Below are 14,793 nucleotides of genomic sequence, written 5' to 3'. Positions count from 1 at the left end.
AAATTTTTAATGAAAATCATCCCCCCACACGCCATATAAAGTACAAAAGGATAGATTTCGTTCCTTGCAACAAATCAATTATGGCAAATAAGCTTCGTTCAACCAATTTGGAACGATTTATAGGACGGATTACATCTCCGCTTACGCGTTAATAGCGCGAATTATATCGCTCGTTAATTGTCCCAAATTGGTCAAAATGGCAATCTTTAAACCCTCATAACTTTACGAAAAATGATCACAGGTGAAATATCTTTTCAAATTTAAGCTCAGGACAACAATACCTTTTGAATGATATAAAAAAACTCCGTCAAAAATGGCTAGTTAAAAAGTCGAAATTTGTCTGAAGAAAAAAAAACCCACCCCGAGCACAAATATTCCGTTACTTTCGTATCGAAAGTCGGAACAAAAACTGTTAAATAATGGAATGGAAGCATAGAACATTTGAACGCATTCACAATTCAAACCTTTTTATGAAAACCTTGAATTATGCAAAAAAAGCTATCCACAACAGCAGCATCAAAACTTTCGGATAATTTAATTCATATATAGTGTAACTTAGAATTCAAATGAAACCGGTGACTCTCATAGTTTGACACAGACAAACAACAAGTTAAAGAGTAACAGAGAATATTGTTACAACTCGGACGAAAAAAAAAAACGTGTTTGAAGTTTTTCAAAGAGGTTCTGGTGGGCTTGAATTTTGGCATTCAAAAATTGGTGTCAGAGTCTTATCAATCTCAAAAGTACTACCCTTTTTGAGAGTGCAGCCGACATCCATTAAGCTGAAACTTTAGTAAAAAAACATACCACGATAGATATATCAGTAGCGTATGCAAAGTAGATAAGAAACCGGCTGAGGCTGGAAGTACTTTTTTGATATTTTCTAAGAACACATAGTCAAACGAAAACGGCCAAATAAGAAATCGAAAGAAGCAAAAATTGCATAATTCACAAGTTGATGGCTTATTATCAACTAAAAAAAATGGGTCAAGAAATTTAGACACTGAAAATAACATAAAAAGCAAAATCTTGAAGGTCCAAAAGCGATGCACAGGTCCAAAATTTGAGCGAGGTGCAATTATGATAACATATATTTGCCGTGTCAGATTTGGGAGGGTAGTTTTTGAGAAATAAAGTGAAAAATTTTCAAAAAACGGTCAAAAAATCGAAACTTTGAAAACCCCATAACTTCTGTTATAAAAAATATTTGGGCGTAGCTGTTAATTTAGGGGAGCTTCCTACGACTCATTATCTCCATTGAACTCAAAAATCTAAGGCCATAACTTCTCGTTTAAAAAAAAAAGAAATACGCAGAGCCGTTCAGGAATGGGAGAATCCTACAACCCGTCCTTTCGATTGAAATCAAAAACTCAGATTTAGGAGAGTAGTTTAGTAAAAAGTCTCAAAAATCGTTCAAAAATTCAAATATTTGACTTTTTCGAGGACCATAACTTTATATGTCAACAATTGGGTACAGCCTCTTAAGCACGGAGACTTTACAAAACCTGTTCTTTCCATTGATCCCATGAAATCAGATTTGGAAGAGTAATTTTCGATAAAAGTCAAAAAAAAATTGAAAAAAAAAACGGTCCAAAAACCAAAGTTTTGACTTTTCCGACGGTCATTATTTTTGTATTCAACTATTTAGTAGTAGCCGCTTATGCAGCGACAAACTGCTCCAACCATTGAACCCAAAATCTTCAAATTTTGATGGGTGATTTTCGAGAAAAGTCAAAAAGTTTCGAAAAACGGTTAAAAACTCGAAAGACAATAATTGGTCGTCAAAAAAATTGGGCGAATTCGCTATAGCAGGGGAGCTTCTCGTTCTATCTATTGCATCCAAAATCTCAAATTTTGGAGGGTAGCTTTTGAAAAAATGTAAAAAAAAATATGGGTAAAAAATCTCCCCATACTATTTCGAAGTCTGTGAAAGTGAAGTAAAGGTAAAAAAAGACTAGGGGATTATGCAGGCATACACGGGGAAGAGGGGAATCTCAAAAAAAAAATGAAAAACCCGATTCCGTACAATTTAAAAATACCTGTTTTTTATCAAACAGTAACTAGATAAATTGAAAATTAAACCCACAGAACTTAAGTCGACAACCATGAAGCCGAAAACTCATCAGCAGAACTACATTCATACAAAATTTTGATTAGTAACCGGTAATTAAATATGTATTTTCATGAAATTGAGCATGTCAGCATAATTGATTCAACTGACTTCGTTAAACTAGTTGTTAACAAAAATAATTTAAAAAAATATTCCGATTTATTAACGTTTGCTAATCGCAAGCGTAAAAATGTTTTTAATTCAATCAAATAAAATTTGGAAGATAACTTTCGATTGATTCAAATATAAATATTCCGGAAAAAAATCAAAAAACAAAGCAGAAAGAAACAAAAACGCAATCAAGATTAGAGAAATAAGAAAATATTAGAAAACGAATGTGAAAATATTAAAAGTGTCAAAAAAACAAAAACTCAAAATAAAGACTTGTTTTTAAAAATCAAGTATGATGAACCAGAGTAATTTAGCAAAATAATTCCAAAAATTAGCGAATATCAACTCTAAATGACATTTCAAAACGAAAAACTCTTTTCTTAGTTTGATTTAAAAGCACTTCAGACATTCTAATTCATGGGCACATTAAAAAATACGCTACTTCGGCAATCAGCAACGGCTACAAAAAATGAAAACAAAATTTTGACAAAAAAAACACTATAAAAATTAACGATAGATTGCAAAATACTGATGAACTCAATTACCTGCACTAGAAACATGATGATATCAGCAAAAATTTTGTCATTCATGTTTTCATTTTTGGGGAGGGCCTGCGAGGTTGATTAAGATTTTCGAAAAACTCTTCAGAGTTGAATCATTCTTAGATTTTATCGACCAAAAAATACCTTGAAAAGGCGAGAATTAAGGTTAACCGATATCCAGCTCAGAAATCTACCAATAAAAAGATGACTCCAAATATTAATTTAGCAAGAATCCTTCCTTACACTGGGCATTACCAGGACCACGTTACCGCGTATTTGTTGCTTAGTCACTGAGCAAAAGCGAACAGGAAAAAGAACGTAAATTACTTATCAAAAGGCGCGAACTTGAAAAAAATCAGAGAAAATCCAGCAAATCTCAGAATTCGATATCTTGAACTTTACTGCAATAACGAGAAAACACAAGTTCAGTGACTATTACTAGAGCCAAAACAACACTATCAGCAGAAGTAACTATCTTTGTGTCTACTGAATGACCAGAGGAGAAAACTTCTGTCCATTCAGTGTAATCGAATTATTATAAAGTGCTGTGTATAAAAGAAACTTGGCTGATCTCCAATATTGCAAATGGATAACTATTTTTTCTTTTATATTAAAAATAATTCGATCTCCCCTCCCCCCCCACCCCCCCCCCCCCCCCACCCACTGAGAGCAATATTTCTCCTCATAGAGGAACTTTTATGTGTATCAAACTCAAAAACTTTACAGAACTTGAGCTTCCTGACAAGCATTTAGGATATACACGGGGAAGAGGGGAATCTCAAAAAAAAAATGAAAAACCCGATTCCGTACAATTTAAAAATACCTGTTTTTTATCAAACAGTAACTAGATAAATTGAAAATTAAACCCACAGAACTTAAGTCGACAACCATGAAGCCGAAAACTCATCAGCAGAACTACATTCATACAAAATTTTGATTAGTAACCGGTAATTAAATATGTATTTTCATGAAATTGAGCATGTCAGCATAATTGATTCAACTGACTTCGTTTAACTAGTTGTTAACAAAAATAATTTAAAAATATATTCCGATTTATTAACGCTTGCTAATCGCAAGCGTAAAAATGTTTTTAATTCAATCAAATAAAATTTGGAAGATAACTTTCGATTGATTCAAATATAAATATTCCGGAAAAAAATCAAAAAACAAAGCAGAAAGAAACAAAAACGCAATCAAGATTAGAGAAATAAGAAAATATTAGAAAACGAATGTGAAAATATTAAAAGTGTCAAAAAAACAAAAACTCACAATAAAGACTTGTTTTTAAAAATCAAGTATGATGAACCAGAGTAATTTAGCAAAATATTTCCAAAAATTAGCGAATATCAACTCTAAATGACATTTCAAAACGAAAAACTCTTTTCTTAGTTTGATTTAAAAGCACTTCAGACATTCTAATTCATGGGCACATTAAAAAATACGCTAGTTCGGCAATCAGCAACGGCTACAAAAAATGAAAACAAAATTTTGACAAAAAAAACACTATAAAAATTAACGATAGAATGCAAAATACTGATGAACTCAATTACCTGCACTAGAAACATGATGATATCAGCAAAAATTTTGTCATTCATGTTTTCATTTTTGGGGAGGGCCTGCGAGGTTGATTAAGATTTTCGAAAAACTCTTCAGAGTTGAATCATTCTTAGATTTTATCGACCAAAAAATACCTTGAAAAGGCGAGAATTAAGGTTAACCGATATCCAGCTCAGAAATCTACCAATAAAAAGATGACTCCAAATATTAATTTTGCAAGAATCCTTCCTTACACTGGGCATTACCAGGACCACGTTACCGCGTATTTGTTGCTTAGTCACTGAGCAAAAGCGAACAGGAAAAAGAACGTAAATTACTTATCAAAAGGCGCGAACTTGAAAAAAATCAGAGAAAATCCAGCAAATCTCAGAATTCGATATCTTGAACTTTACTGCAATAACGAGAAAACACAAGTTCAGTGACTATTACTAGAGCCAAAACAACACTATCAGCAGAAGTAACTATCTTTGTGTCTACTGAATGACCAGAGGAGAAAACTTCTGTCCATTTAGTGTAATCGAATTATTATAAAGTGCTGTGTATAAAAGAAACTTGGCTGATCTCCAATATTGCAAATGGATAACTATTTTTTCTTTTATATTAAAAATAATTCGATCTCCCCTCCCCCCCCCCCCCCACCCACTGAGAGCAATATTTCTCCTCATAGAGGAACTTTTATGTGTATCAAACTCAAAAACTTTACAGAACTTGAGCTTCCTGACAAGCATTTAGGATATACACGGAGAAGAGGGGAATCTCAAAAAAAAAATGAAAAACCCGATTCCGTACAATTTAAAAATACCTGTTTTTTATCAAACAGTAACTAGATAAATTGAAAATTAAACCCACAGAACTTAAGTCGACAACCATGAAGCCGAAAACTCATCAGCAGAACTACATTCATACAAAATTTTGATTAGTAACCGGTAATTAAATATGTATTTTCATGAAATTGAGCATGTCAGCATAATTGATTCAACTGACTTCGTTTAACTAGTTGTTAACAAAAATAATTTAAAAAAATATTCCGATTTATTAACGCTTGCTAATCGCAAGCGTAAAAATGTTTTTAATTCAATCAAATAAAATTTGGAAGATAACTTTCGATTGATTCAAATATAAATATTCCGGAAAAAAATCAAAAAACAAAGCAGAAAGAAACAAAAACGCAATCAAGATTAGAGAAATAAGAAAATATTAGAAAACGAATGTGAAAATATTAAAAGTGTCAAAAAAACAAAAACTCACAATAAAGACTTGTTTTTAAAAATCAAGTATGATGAACCAGAGTAATTTAGCAAAATATTTCCAAAAATTAGCGAATATCAACTCTAAATGACATTTCAAAACGAAAAACTCTTTTCTTAGTTTGATTTAAAAGCACTTCAGACATTCTAATTCATGGGCACATTAAAAAATACGCTAGTTCGGCAATCAGCAACGGCTACAAAAAATGAAAACAAAATTTTGACAAAAAAACACTATAAAAATTAACGATAGAATGCAAAATACTGATGAACTCAATTACCTGCACTAGAAACATGATGATATCAGCAAAAATTTTGTCATTCATGTTTTCATTTTTGGGGAGGGCCTGCGAGGTTGATTAAGATTTTCGAAAAACTCTTCAGAGTTGAATCATTCTTAGATTTTATCGACCAAAAAATACCTTGAAAAGGCGAGAATTAAGGTTAACCGATATCCAGCTCAGAAATCTACCAATAAAAAGATGACTCCAAATATTAATTTTGCAAGAATCCTTCCTTACACTGGGCATTACCAGGACCACGTTACCGCGTATTTGTTGCTTAGTCACTGAGCAAAAGCGAACAGGAAAAAGAACGTAAATTACTTATCAAAAGGCGCGAACTTGAAAAAAATCAGAGAAAATCCAGCAAATCTCAGAATTCGATATCTTGAACTTTACTGCAATAACGAGAAAACACAAGTTCAGTGACTATTACTAGAGCCAAAACAACACTATCAGCAGAAGTAACTATCTTTGTGTCTACTGAATGACCAGAGGAGAAAACTTCTGTCCATTTAGTGTAATCGAATTATTATAAAGTGCTGTGTATAAAAGAAACTTGGCTGATCTCCAATATTGCAAATGGATAACTATTTTTTCTTTTATATTAAAAATAATTCGATCTCCCCGGATGATCTTTCTGCGATAATTCAAGAACTGTGCACATTCACAGTCGCATTCTCTCGGCCAAATATTTAAGAAAATTTAGCCAAGGCTCAACAAATCCAGAAAGCTGGAAGCAATCCATAGTTGTCCCTATACATAAGAAAGGTAGTACAGAATCAGTCTCCAACTACCGGCCAGTCTCGCTCATTAACTTGGCTTCAAAACATTTGAGTATTGTTTTTCTTAGCTTTTTATTATCACCTATATCCTTATTTTGATAACGCACAATAGAGGTTTCGAAGAAGACGCTCTTGTATCTTACAGCTTTTCAAACATCTAGATCTTATATACCAAGATATTGAGCAGAAGAAATCAGTTGATGTGATATACCGATTTAAGAAAGCGTTTTACAGAGTGGACCATGATCTTCTAGTAAGAAAACTTTATTTCTATGGAACTCGAGGATAACTTCTTACCCTAATTGAATCATATCTACATTATCGCCCTCAGAGAGTAAAAAATTAATAATTCATTATCACTTTGTTTTCTTGCAGGAAGTGGGGTACCTCAAGAAGCCACTATACCTGCTGCTCTCGTTTATCTAGTTCGTCAATGATATGCTTGAAATTTACACAACCAGTGAAGCAGTGGTAAACGAAACGCAGATGACGCAAAATTTTTGAACTTTACTATTGACAATGATGTTCCAAAAAAATTTAAATTATGTATTTTCATGTACTATTTATAATCGCACCTCATTTAATACAGAAAAACGTTACTATGTCTTTCAGAAATCAGAACTTCACACGTATTGATTCACACCTTTTATCTGCAGTAATGGAAATCTGTCGCGGAAACCTCATATCGAAAAGGTAATAACCAAAGCGAAAAAGGTTATGTTTAAGGTGAAACGAAATTCTCCTAATATTCCTGCTTATATCAAGTTAAATATAAAAAAATGGCGCTTCCGATTATGACTTACGCTTCTTGTGTGGAGCTGAATGAAGAATGCATGAGAATGCTCGAATCAGTACAGAAGAGACTTTTCTGCTGGACTTGTCCAGATCTAAATTATCGTCAAGCACTGATACTCTTCAATGTTCTTCCTTTAACCTATTACTTTCCGTTAATATTTGATTACTTTTTCTAAACCTCTTATCATTTATTTTGATGCTAATTTAGCGCAATATTTTTTTGTACCTTCTATCTTACTTAACCCGTTCTGCTGCCTCCGATATGTTTCAGTGCGAAAGACCCAAAAACAAGAAATGTGAACATACTTATGGTTTCGCACCACCAGATGGGCAAACTTACTTTCTGTTGACACTAGATGCATTGTTGACTTCAAACACCGCTCATTAAAATGGCTCTGGGAAACTTGCAAAAGATGTCATCAAGAAAAATTGACCTGAACATGGCGTGCTCATTAAGACTGTACAAGAAACAACTGTAGAAACATTATCAGAAACTGAATAAGCTCTGACATATACTCGAGGAGGAAACTCCTTGTGTAAAAGCCACCAAAATCTTAATAAGAAGGAGAGCCTGTAACTGCAAGCAGCACAGAATCTTCCGACCACACGCATAGAAAAATACATAAAACTTCTTTTCAAATTAGTGGCGTTTTTTTTCTGCATCGTGTGATAAAAAGATGTGAACGAAAAAAAGAACTTAGGCATATTTGAGAATCATAGTAAAAAAGTCCATTCGGAAAACAGTTTTTGAAGGAAATTGACTAAAAAACAAAAAAAAAAATTGGAATTTTTAACCTTTGTAACAAAAGACACTATAAAACATGAAAAACTACTTTTATTTGAGTACAATTTAGTTTTCACGGCTTAAAGCAAAATTTAAATAAAATATTATAAGCCTACACGCTCACACCATATTAGTTCGAAATTAGAACAAAAATTCCAAACCGGTTTCAAATTTCTCAAGTTAAAACAAAAAACTACAGCACACCCAAATACTAAGTTCCTCTCCATCTTTCACATGTTCGGAAGAATTAAAAAAAAATAGGGCAATAGTCTGTGATTCGAAGGAGACAGAATGGGAGGAAGTTTCTTGTGAATTGAGTGAGCGGGTTTGTTCTTCCGAGTTGAGAGCGATATAGGTAGCCGTTCTTTCGTCCGATTTCAGTAGTCCTCTATCGTCTTCGGGAATTCTGTAATTCCAGAGGGAACTGTGAGCGTTGGCATGGCATCGCCGAATACTAGTCCTTTTGAGTCAAGTATTAGGTGGTATAAACCTCCTTGTTAGCCTTGGGGCATGAGTATCGAGGAATTATGTAGAAGTTAGTCAAGGAGATTTCTCCATCTTCAGTGATGGTGTTTAATTTCTGAGATTCTAATTGGAGTTGGGAGTGCGGTTTCGCAGGGAGTAGCTTTGGCTATTGCATATAGGAGTCCTCAAACGTTTTTCGAGGTCGTTGCAGACAAAATTATTGTTAACAAGAAAGGGAATTTTGCTGTTGCTAAGGATCTTGATTGTTTCTACGCAGAGGGCAAGATCAGGTGCCTTACCACCGATGCCGTTGCAATTCCATTCCAACAAACTAAAACTGTTAGGAAAGTCATGGGGATGATAGAGTTATGTGGACCGTTTCTCGCGGATTTCGAGTAAGGAAATTGATTGTTTTGAGTATTGAGTGTAGCGGTTTGGTGAAGGGAAGTTCTTTAGTGACGGTTTGTGGTCTTTTGGACCGGGATTCTGGTTAATGTGGAGCGTCTTACATTGAGATGTGGACCGGGAAATGGGTTGCATGTGATTGTGATGTTGGCGGTCTAGTGTGAGTGGGAGATTGAGTAGGTGGTCAGTCGATGAGCGGTGTTGGGTGTAGAGTGACCGGTGCGTAGGCGTCTTTGTGTAATAGTTTGTAGTAGTAAGAGTTTGTGCAGTAGGAGTGTCTGTGGTGTTGTTAAAATGAAGCCGCTGCATTTCAAATGGATCCAACCGCAGCAGTATTGTGAGCGGCAGAGCAGAACATAACATGGTTAGCATTTTTGATCACTGATGCCTGGGTTTGGTTAGATTTCGGACAATAAGTAGTAATACGAGGAATTTCAAGCCCGTCCTGAACTTCTTCTGATCAAAAACACTGATTTTCTGTTCACTCTGCGCCTCTTGAGAGATCGGAGGCGTTTGTAAATGTGTGCTTGCAAGTTCAACTTGGAATCGCCTTCTCAGGAACCATTGCGGATTCTCGACTCTAACACTCGTTGTGTGCGAACCAAAAGACGCAGTACCCAACCCATATCAATATGGAAGAATATAGAGCATAGCAAGAAAAATAGCATAGAGCATAGCATAGTAAAAATACATAAAACTTGCTAAGTACTTGATGTATTAGTCCAAAAGGTGGAGGTGAAAAATTCCCAGTACTGTTTCATCAGTCTTGTTCCACAAACCTTATATGGCTTTCACCAGCCGTTATAATGATTGTTAGTAGACTACGACTTGAGGTCGACGATTAAAAATCCATTCAAGGCTAACCAAAGTAAAAGTAATAAATTAGCAACCGAACACAAAAAAAAATAAAATTAGGCTCTTAATGTTTTCTATAAAAAAAAACAAGAATAGCCGGTTGCTGTGCAAATAGCACAGAATTTTCTGACCATATACTTCCAAAATTACATCCAATTTTTTTAAATGTTTTTCTTAATAAATGTTTTTTTTTCGTGGTGTGATCAAAGGATTTAAAAACTTGAAATATAGATATATTCGACAGCCACAGAAACGTAGGCATATCAGATTTTGTCAAAAAATGGCTAAAAAAACATTGTTTTGAGTTTTTGAAACTTTTTTTATTCACAAATGGCGCTTAAAACTTCAAAAATATTTTTATTAAGTTTTATGGCTGATCCTTCTTTGATAAGCCTGCTCGTTTGCTTTAAACGCTCGAAATTGGCTGGAACTAGAAATTGTCCAGCATCGAAATTGTCTAGTATCGAAACTCGAAATTGTCTGGTATCGAAATTTTTTAATCAAAAATGGCGCTAAAAACTTCAAAACTATTTTTACCTAAGTTTCATGGCTTATCCTTCTTTGATAAGCCTGCTCGTTTGCTTTAATCGCTCAAAATTGACTGAAACTCGAAATTGACTGAAACTGGGACAAATTTTCGCAAAATTTCAATGTTGTTCAAATCAGGATTGAAAGGGCTATAATATGAAATATCACTCAAAGCAATTGGATGATTAATTGTGGTAAAATATTTGGTTGAAAAACAAAGAAGCTTCCTCGCTCATCTTATTCGCTCAAAACAAGACCAAAAATCAAAAATTTTACACCGGTTCTTCTCGACACAGAGAAAATTTGTTCAAAACATTTTCATGTCGTTGGAATCACGACTGGATGGGCTTCATTATGATTCATCACTCGACCCATTCCGATGATTAATTATGGCACCTGATTTAGCGTGCAACACAAAAAAACTACAACACACCCAAATACAAAGTTCCTCCCCATTTTTCAAATGATCGAAACAAAACGGATATAAATCAACACGATGTATTTTCGGGTTATCAACACAAACTACAATCATTGACACTTAACACCTGCAAGAGTGAATTGTTATAAAAGCTAAAACAATGTAAAAAATTGCACTGGAAATGAGAATTCAGCCACTTATTGTCATTTGGTCTGAAAACTGAAAATTTCAGACTAATTTTGTCGAAACTGGGACAAAGTTGTATTTTTTGATGGAATCCGAATCACGACCACTAAGGCTTCAATTTTCTACACTAATTGACCCCTTAGGATGGTGGTATCCTTGAGTTACATCTTTTACGATAGTTCCTAAGCATTTCTTGAACGATACATTCCGATACTTCGGACGAACCTTACTAGCAATTGCTTTCATGCACAAAAAAATACATCGGCTCTTGCGGTTTCTACTTTGCCGCCGAGTATTAACTATCCATTGAATTATTTCAATTTTGAGCTTGCTATCGCATAATATGCAGTAAAAACTTAAGGATACTGCTGTTGTCGATGTACAGCAAGATGACGGGACATGCTATCACACCGTCTCTTCTGAAAATATAGTGGTCTAATTTAAGTTGATACATTAACATTCTGGTCATAATTATTCTTAAAAAAAAACTAAAAGAAACGGTAGTAATAATGGTTTAGAAACTTAGAACCTACGTTGCTTCAAATAGATCTTTAAACGTAAAAAGAGCTTCCGAAACCATGTACCAAAACAGCGACATTTAATCTAACCGTGAAGATAAACTGGGCTCATCATCAGGGGTTCCTATTTTAAAAAACACGCCATATCTCGAAAACCAAAATCATTTGAGCACATGAAATTAGAGGGAGATTTGTTACCCTATAATGTACCCTGACAGCATCTCACCATAGGGTTGAAAATTTTACTTTCTATTAGTTCTTTTTAAAAGTGGCTAGATTTGTACCCTGACAGTGTCCCCTGACAAAACCTCACCATTATGTTTGAGAATTTCAATATCGGTTTTTTCAGTCAAGTTTTTTTAAAAAAAATGGAAAAAATCGCCAAATCTCGGGAACCAAAAGAATTAGAGCAGTCATAATTGGAGGCCGGATAAGGACGCTGAAAAGTATTTGACAATACCCCGCCGTAAGGCTGAGAAATGCAAGTTCGGATATTTTTTTTATATTCAACTTTTTTGCAAAACATTTTAAAAAATCATAATAAACGCCATATCTGGAGAACGAAAAAGATTTGAGCAGAGATATTTGGAAGCCAGATTTGCAACTTCTGAGTGTTCCCTGAGACCACCCAGGGTTGAGAATTTCGAGTTCGGTTAGTTTTTTTATTATTTTATTTTTAAAAAAATCATAAAAAAACGCCCTATCTCGAAAACCAAATGAATTAGAGCAGTCATACTTGGACGCCATATTTGCAACCTCTGAGTGTAATGTGACAGCATCCTACCATAGGGTTGAGAATTTCAAGTTCGAATTCTTTTTTTTTATTCGTTTGTTGAAAAAAATATATTGGAAAAACAAAAAAAACGCAATATCTCGAAAACCAGAGGGTTTTGGGCAGTTACACTTGGCCACCCGATTTGCAACCTCTGAATGTAGCCTCACAGCGCCCCATTATACAGTCGAGAATTTCATGTTCGGTTAGTTTGTTTCATATATAACTTTTAAAAAAGAAAAAACTTTAAAATCAAATGAATTAAAGCAGTCATACTTGGACCACGATTTGCAACCTCTGAGTGCACCCAGACAGCATCCTACTTTAGGCTTGAGATTTTCAAGTTCGGCTAGTTTTTTATATGTTAATTTTGTTTAACAAAAAAATTTAAATCATAAAAAAGCCTTATTTCGAAAACCAAAAGGATTTGAGCAGTCAAACTCGGACGCCAGATTTGCAACCTCGGAGTGCACATTGACAGCACCCCACTATAGGGTTCAGAATTTCAAATTGAGCTAGGTAAATTGTGAAACAAAAATTTTACCGTATTTAGGAATACAGCGAAGATAGGAAAACAGATTTTGCGCTCCAACAGATTTTGAAACGTCGACTTGAGTAAACTTTTCAACCCTTGCAAGATTGTGGCCTTTTAACAGACCAACAATATAAGGACTTTTTAAACGTGTGCCAAGAAAAAATTTTGACTGCAGAAGTATTGTTTCAAAATTTTATGACTAACCCAGAACTTCCATATCCCATTTTCGATTATCAAGACAAAGCTGAGTCTACATCCGCCTTCCTGTGCGGTCAAAGCGTTAATCAAACTTTAAAAAAATGGCCGCCCGTGACAACAAGGAATAGCATTGCCAAAACTTTTGTGGAATTTATTGAGTTTTTGAAATCGTTGAAATACTCTTTACCCGTTATAATACTCCAGGTAATCGCAAGGGTAATGAATGTACGATTTCATTTATACATAACAACAGAAATTTGATTCGCGCAAACAAAGGTTTGATGCGCTCTTGAGTTCTTTCATTTAGTTTTAAAAGCAGATGGACATAGGTTGTTTATTGCACATTCACTGCATTTGGGCTTCTTTGGTAGACAAACAGTTTGTCCGAAACCGACCAACATATGGTTGACCTCGCCCCAGTATTGTTGTGGAAGCCAACTTTCCAGCTCTAGTCGCGTTTGCTCTGGAGTTTTGGTAGGTTTCGGCACCCATTGCAGTCTATTGCTAATTCTGTGAACATGCACATCTACTCCTATTCCCACTATCTTCTTCCATGCACAGCTCATGGCAAGATAGGCCATCTTAGGGCCTACACCGGGGAGAGCAAGTAATCCCTCTAAGTCAGGAGGAATGTCAGAATTGTACTGACTGCAGCATATCTCAGTGGCCTGCTTGATATGCTTCGCTTTCGTTCGCCAAAAACTGACAGGCTTGATTAAACTTCCCAATTCATCTTCATTGGTACTGCTAACTCTGGTAGGAGTAAGACCGTGCTGCAGCAATCGTTCCATTGCTGCATTGTTAACTTCATCTTTTGTTTGACTGGACAGCATGAGAGAGACCAAAACGTGGTATCGATTGGTTTTTTCATCGTAATCTACGCTTCTAATAATGTCACAGCCCATTGTATCCACAGGCGCTGCAACTGCTGATCTCATTCTAGAAATTCCACTATATAGATCCTGCCAGTTACTTGGCGTCCACGCTCTTTCAACTGGCTCAATAATCTTGTCTTTGACGCTGCATCTATTTTTAACTACGAAATTGTGTTCGGAGGCACTTACAGGCGACAATTTTCTAGCCCTTTTCATGATCAGGGCAAATTCAATAAGCCGCAACCAACCGCCTATTTTTTGAAGTTTATAGTCTAGTCTAGTCTTTTCACATTGAAATGCGTGGGTCACACTCTTCAAGCCGCAGCTGGTGTTTTCTAGAGTTGAAGGTCAAGTGAACGAGATCATCTGTGTACGTCTTCAGTATGTCTAATGGAGGCTGACTGACCACGACCACAAGAAGATTTGAGCCTGTTGATATGGGTAGAATCGCTTTGGCTACTGATTCTTCTCAGGTGGTGACCCAAAAGAATTGTTTTTTATCGTATTTGAGAGATTTTTATATGATTAATTAGCTGTGGAGATAACGTAAGCAAATAGTCTGGTCGGGAAGTCCACTTAGACTCGAAAAACATGCACACATCTGCATTTAAATGGACCAAAAAAATGATAAGCTTAACGAAGAATCTCATTGAAAACAATATAAATGTATAAGAACTCTACTTAATAATAATAATAATAATTCTAAAACAGAAATAAGGGCAAACGCCCAACGGATATTAAGTTTTGCCAAAGATCATTTGAGTTTGTGTTGGTTTCTACAGCTTTTGACAGCTTCGAGATTAAATTCCGATTCGAAATAACTGTT

The 14,793-nt window shown here is 35.0% G+C and overlaps 1 protein-coding gene across 1 annotated transcript; it reads right to left on the bottom strand.

Annotated features, from left to right (window-relative positions):
* Nucleotides 1-10,976: 10,976 nt before the first annotated feature.
* Nucleotides 10,977-14,564, bottom strand: LOC134848341 (endonuclease III-like protein 1). The gene has a single exon (XM_063865744.1). It carries the CDS (start codon nt 14,181-14,183, stop codon nt 13,392-13,394), a length of 792 nt encoding a protein of 263 aa, XP_063721814.1. The 5' UTR covers nt 14,184-14,564; the 3' UTR covers nt 10,977-13,391.
* Between the last annotated feature and the right edge of the window lie 229 nt (nt 14,565-14,793).

This window comes from Symsagittifera roscoffensis, chromosome 6 (genome assembly GCF_963678635.1).
Source record: "Symsagittifera roscoffensis chromosome 6, txSymRosc1.1, whole genome shotgun sequence".
Taxonomy (NCBI): Eukaryota; Metazoa; Xenacoelomorpha; order Acoela; family Convolutidae; genus Symsagittifera; species Symsagittifera roscoffensis.
The sequence above is the reverse complement of the archived record's forward strand: the minus strand, read 5'-3'. Positions and strand labels throughout refer to the sequence as shown.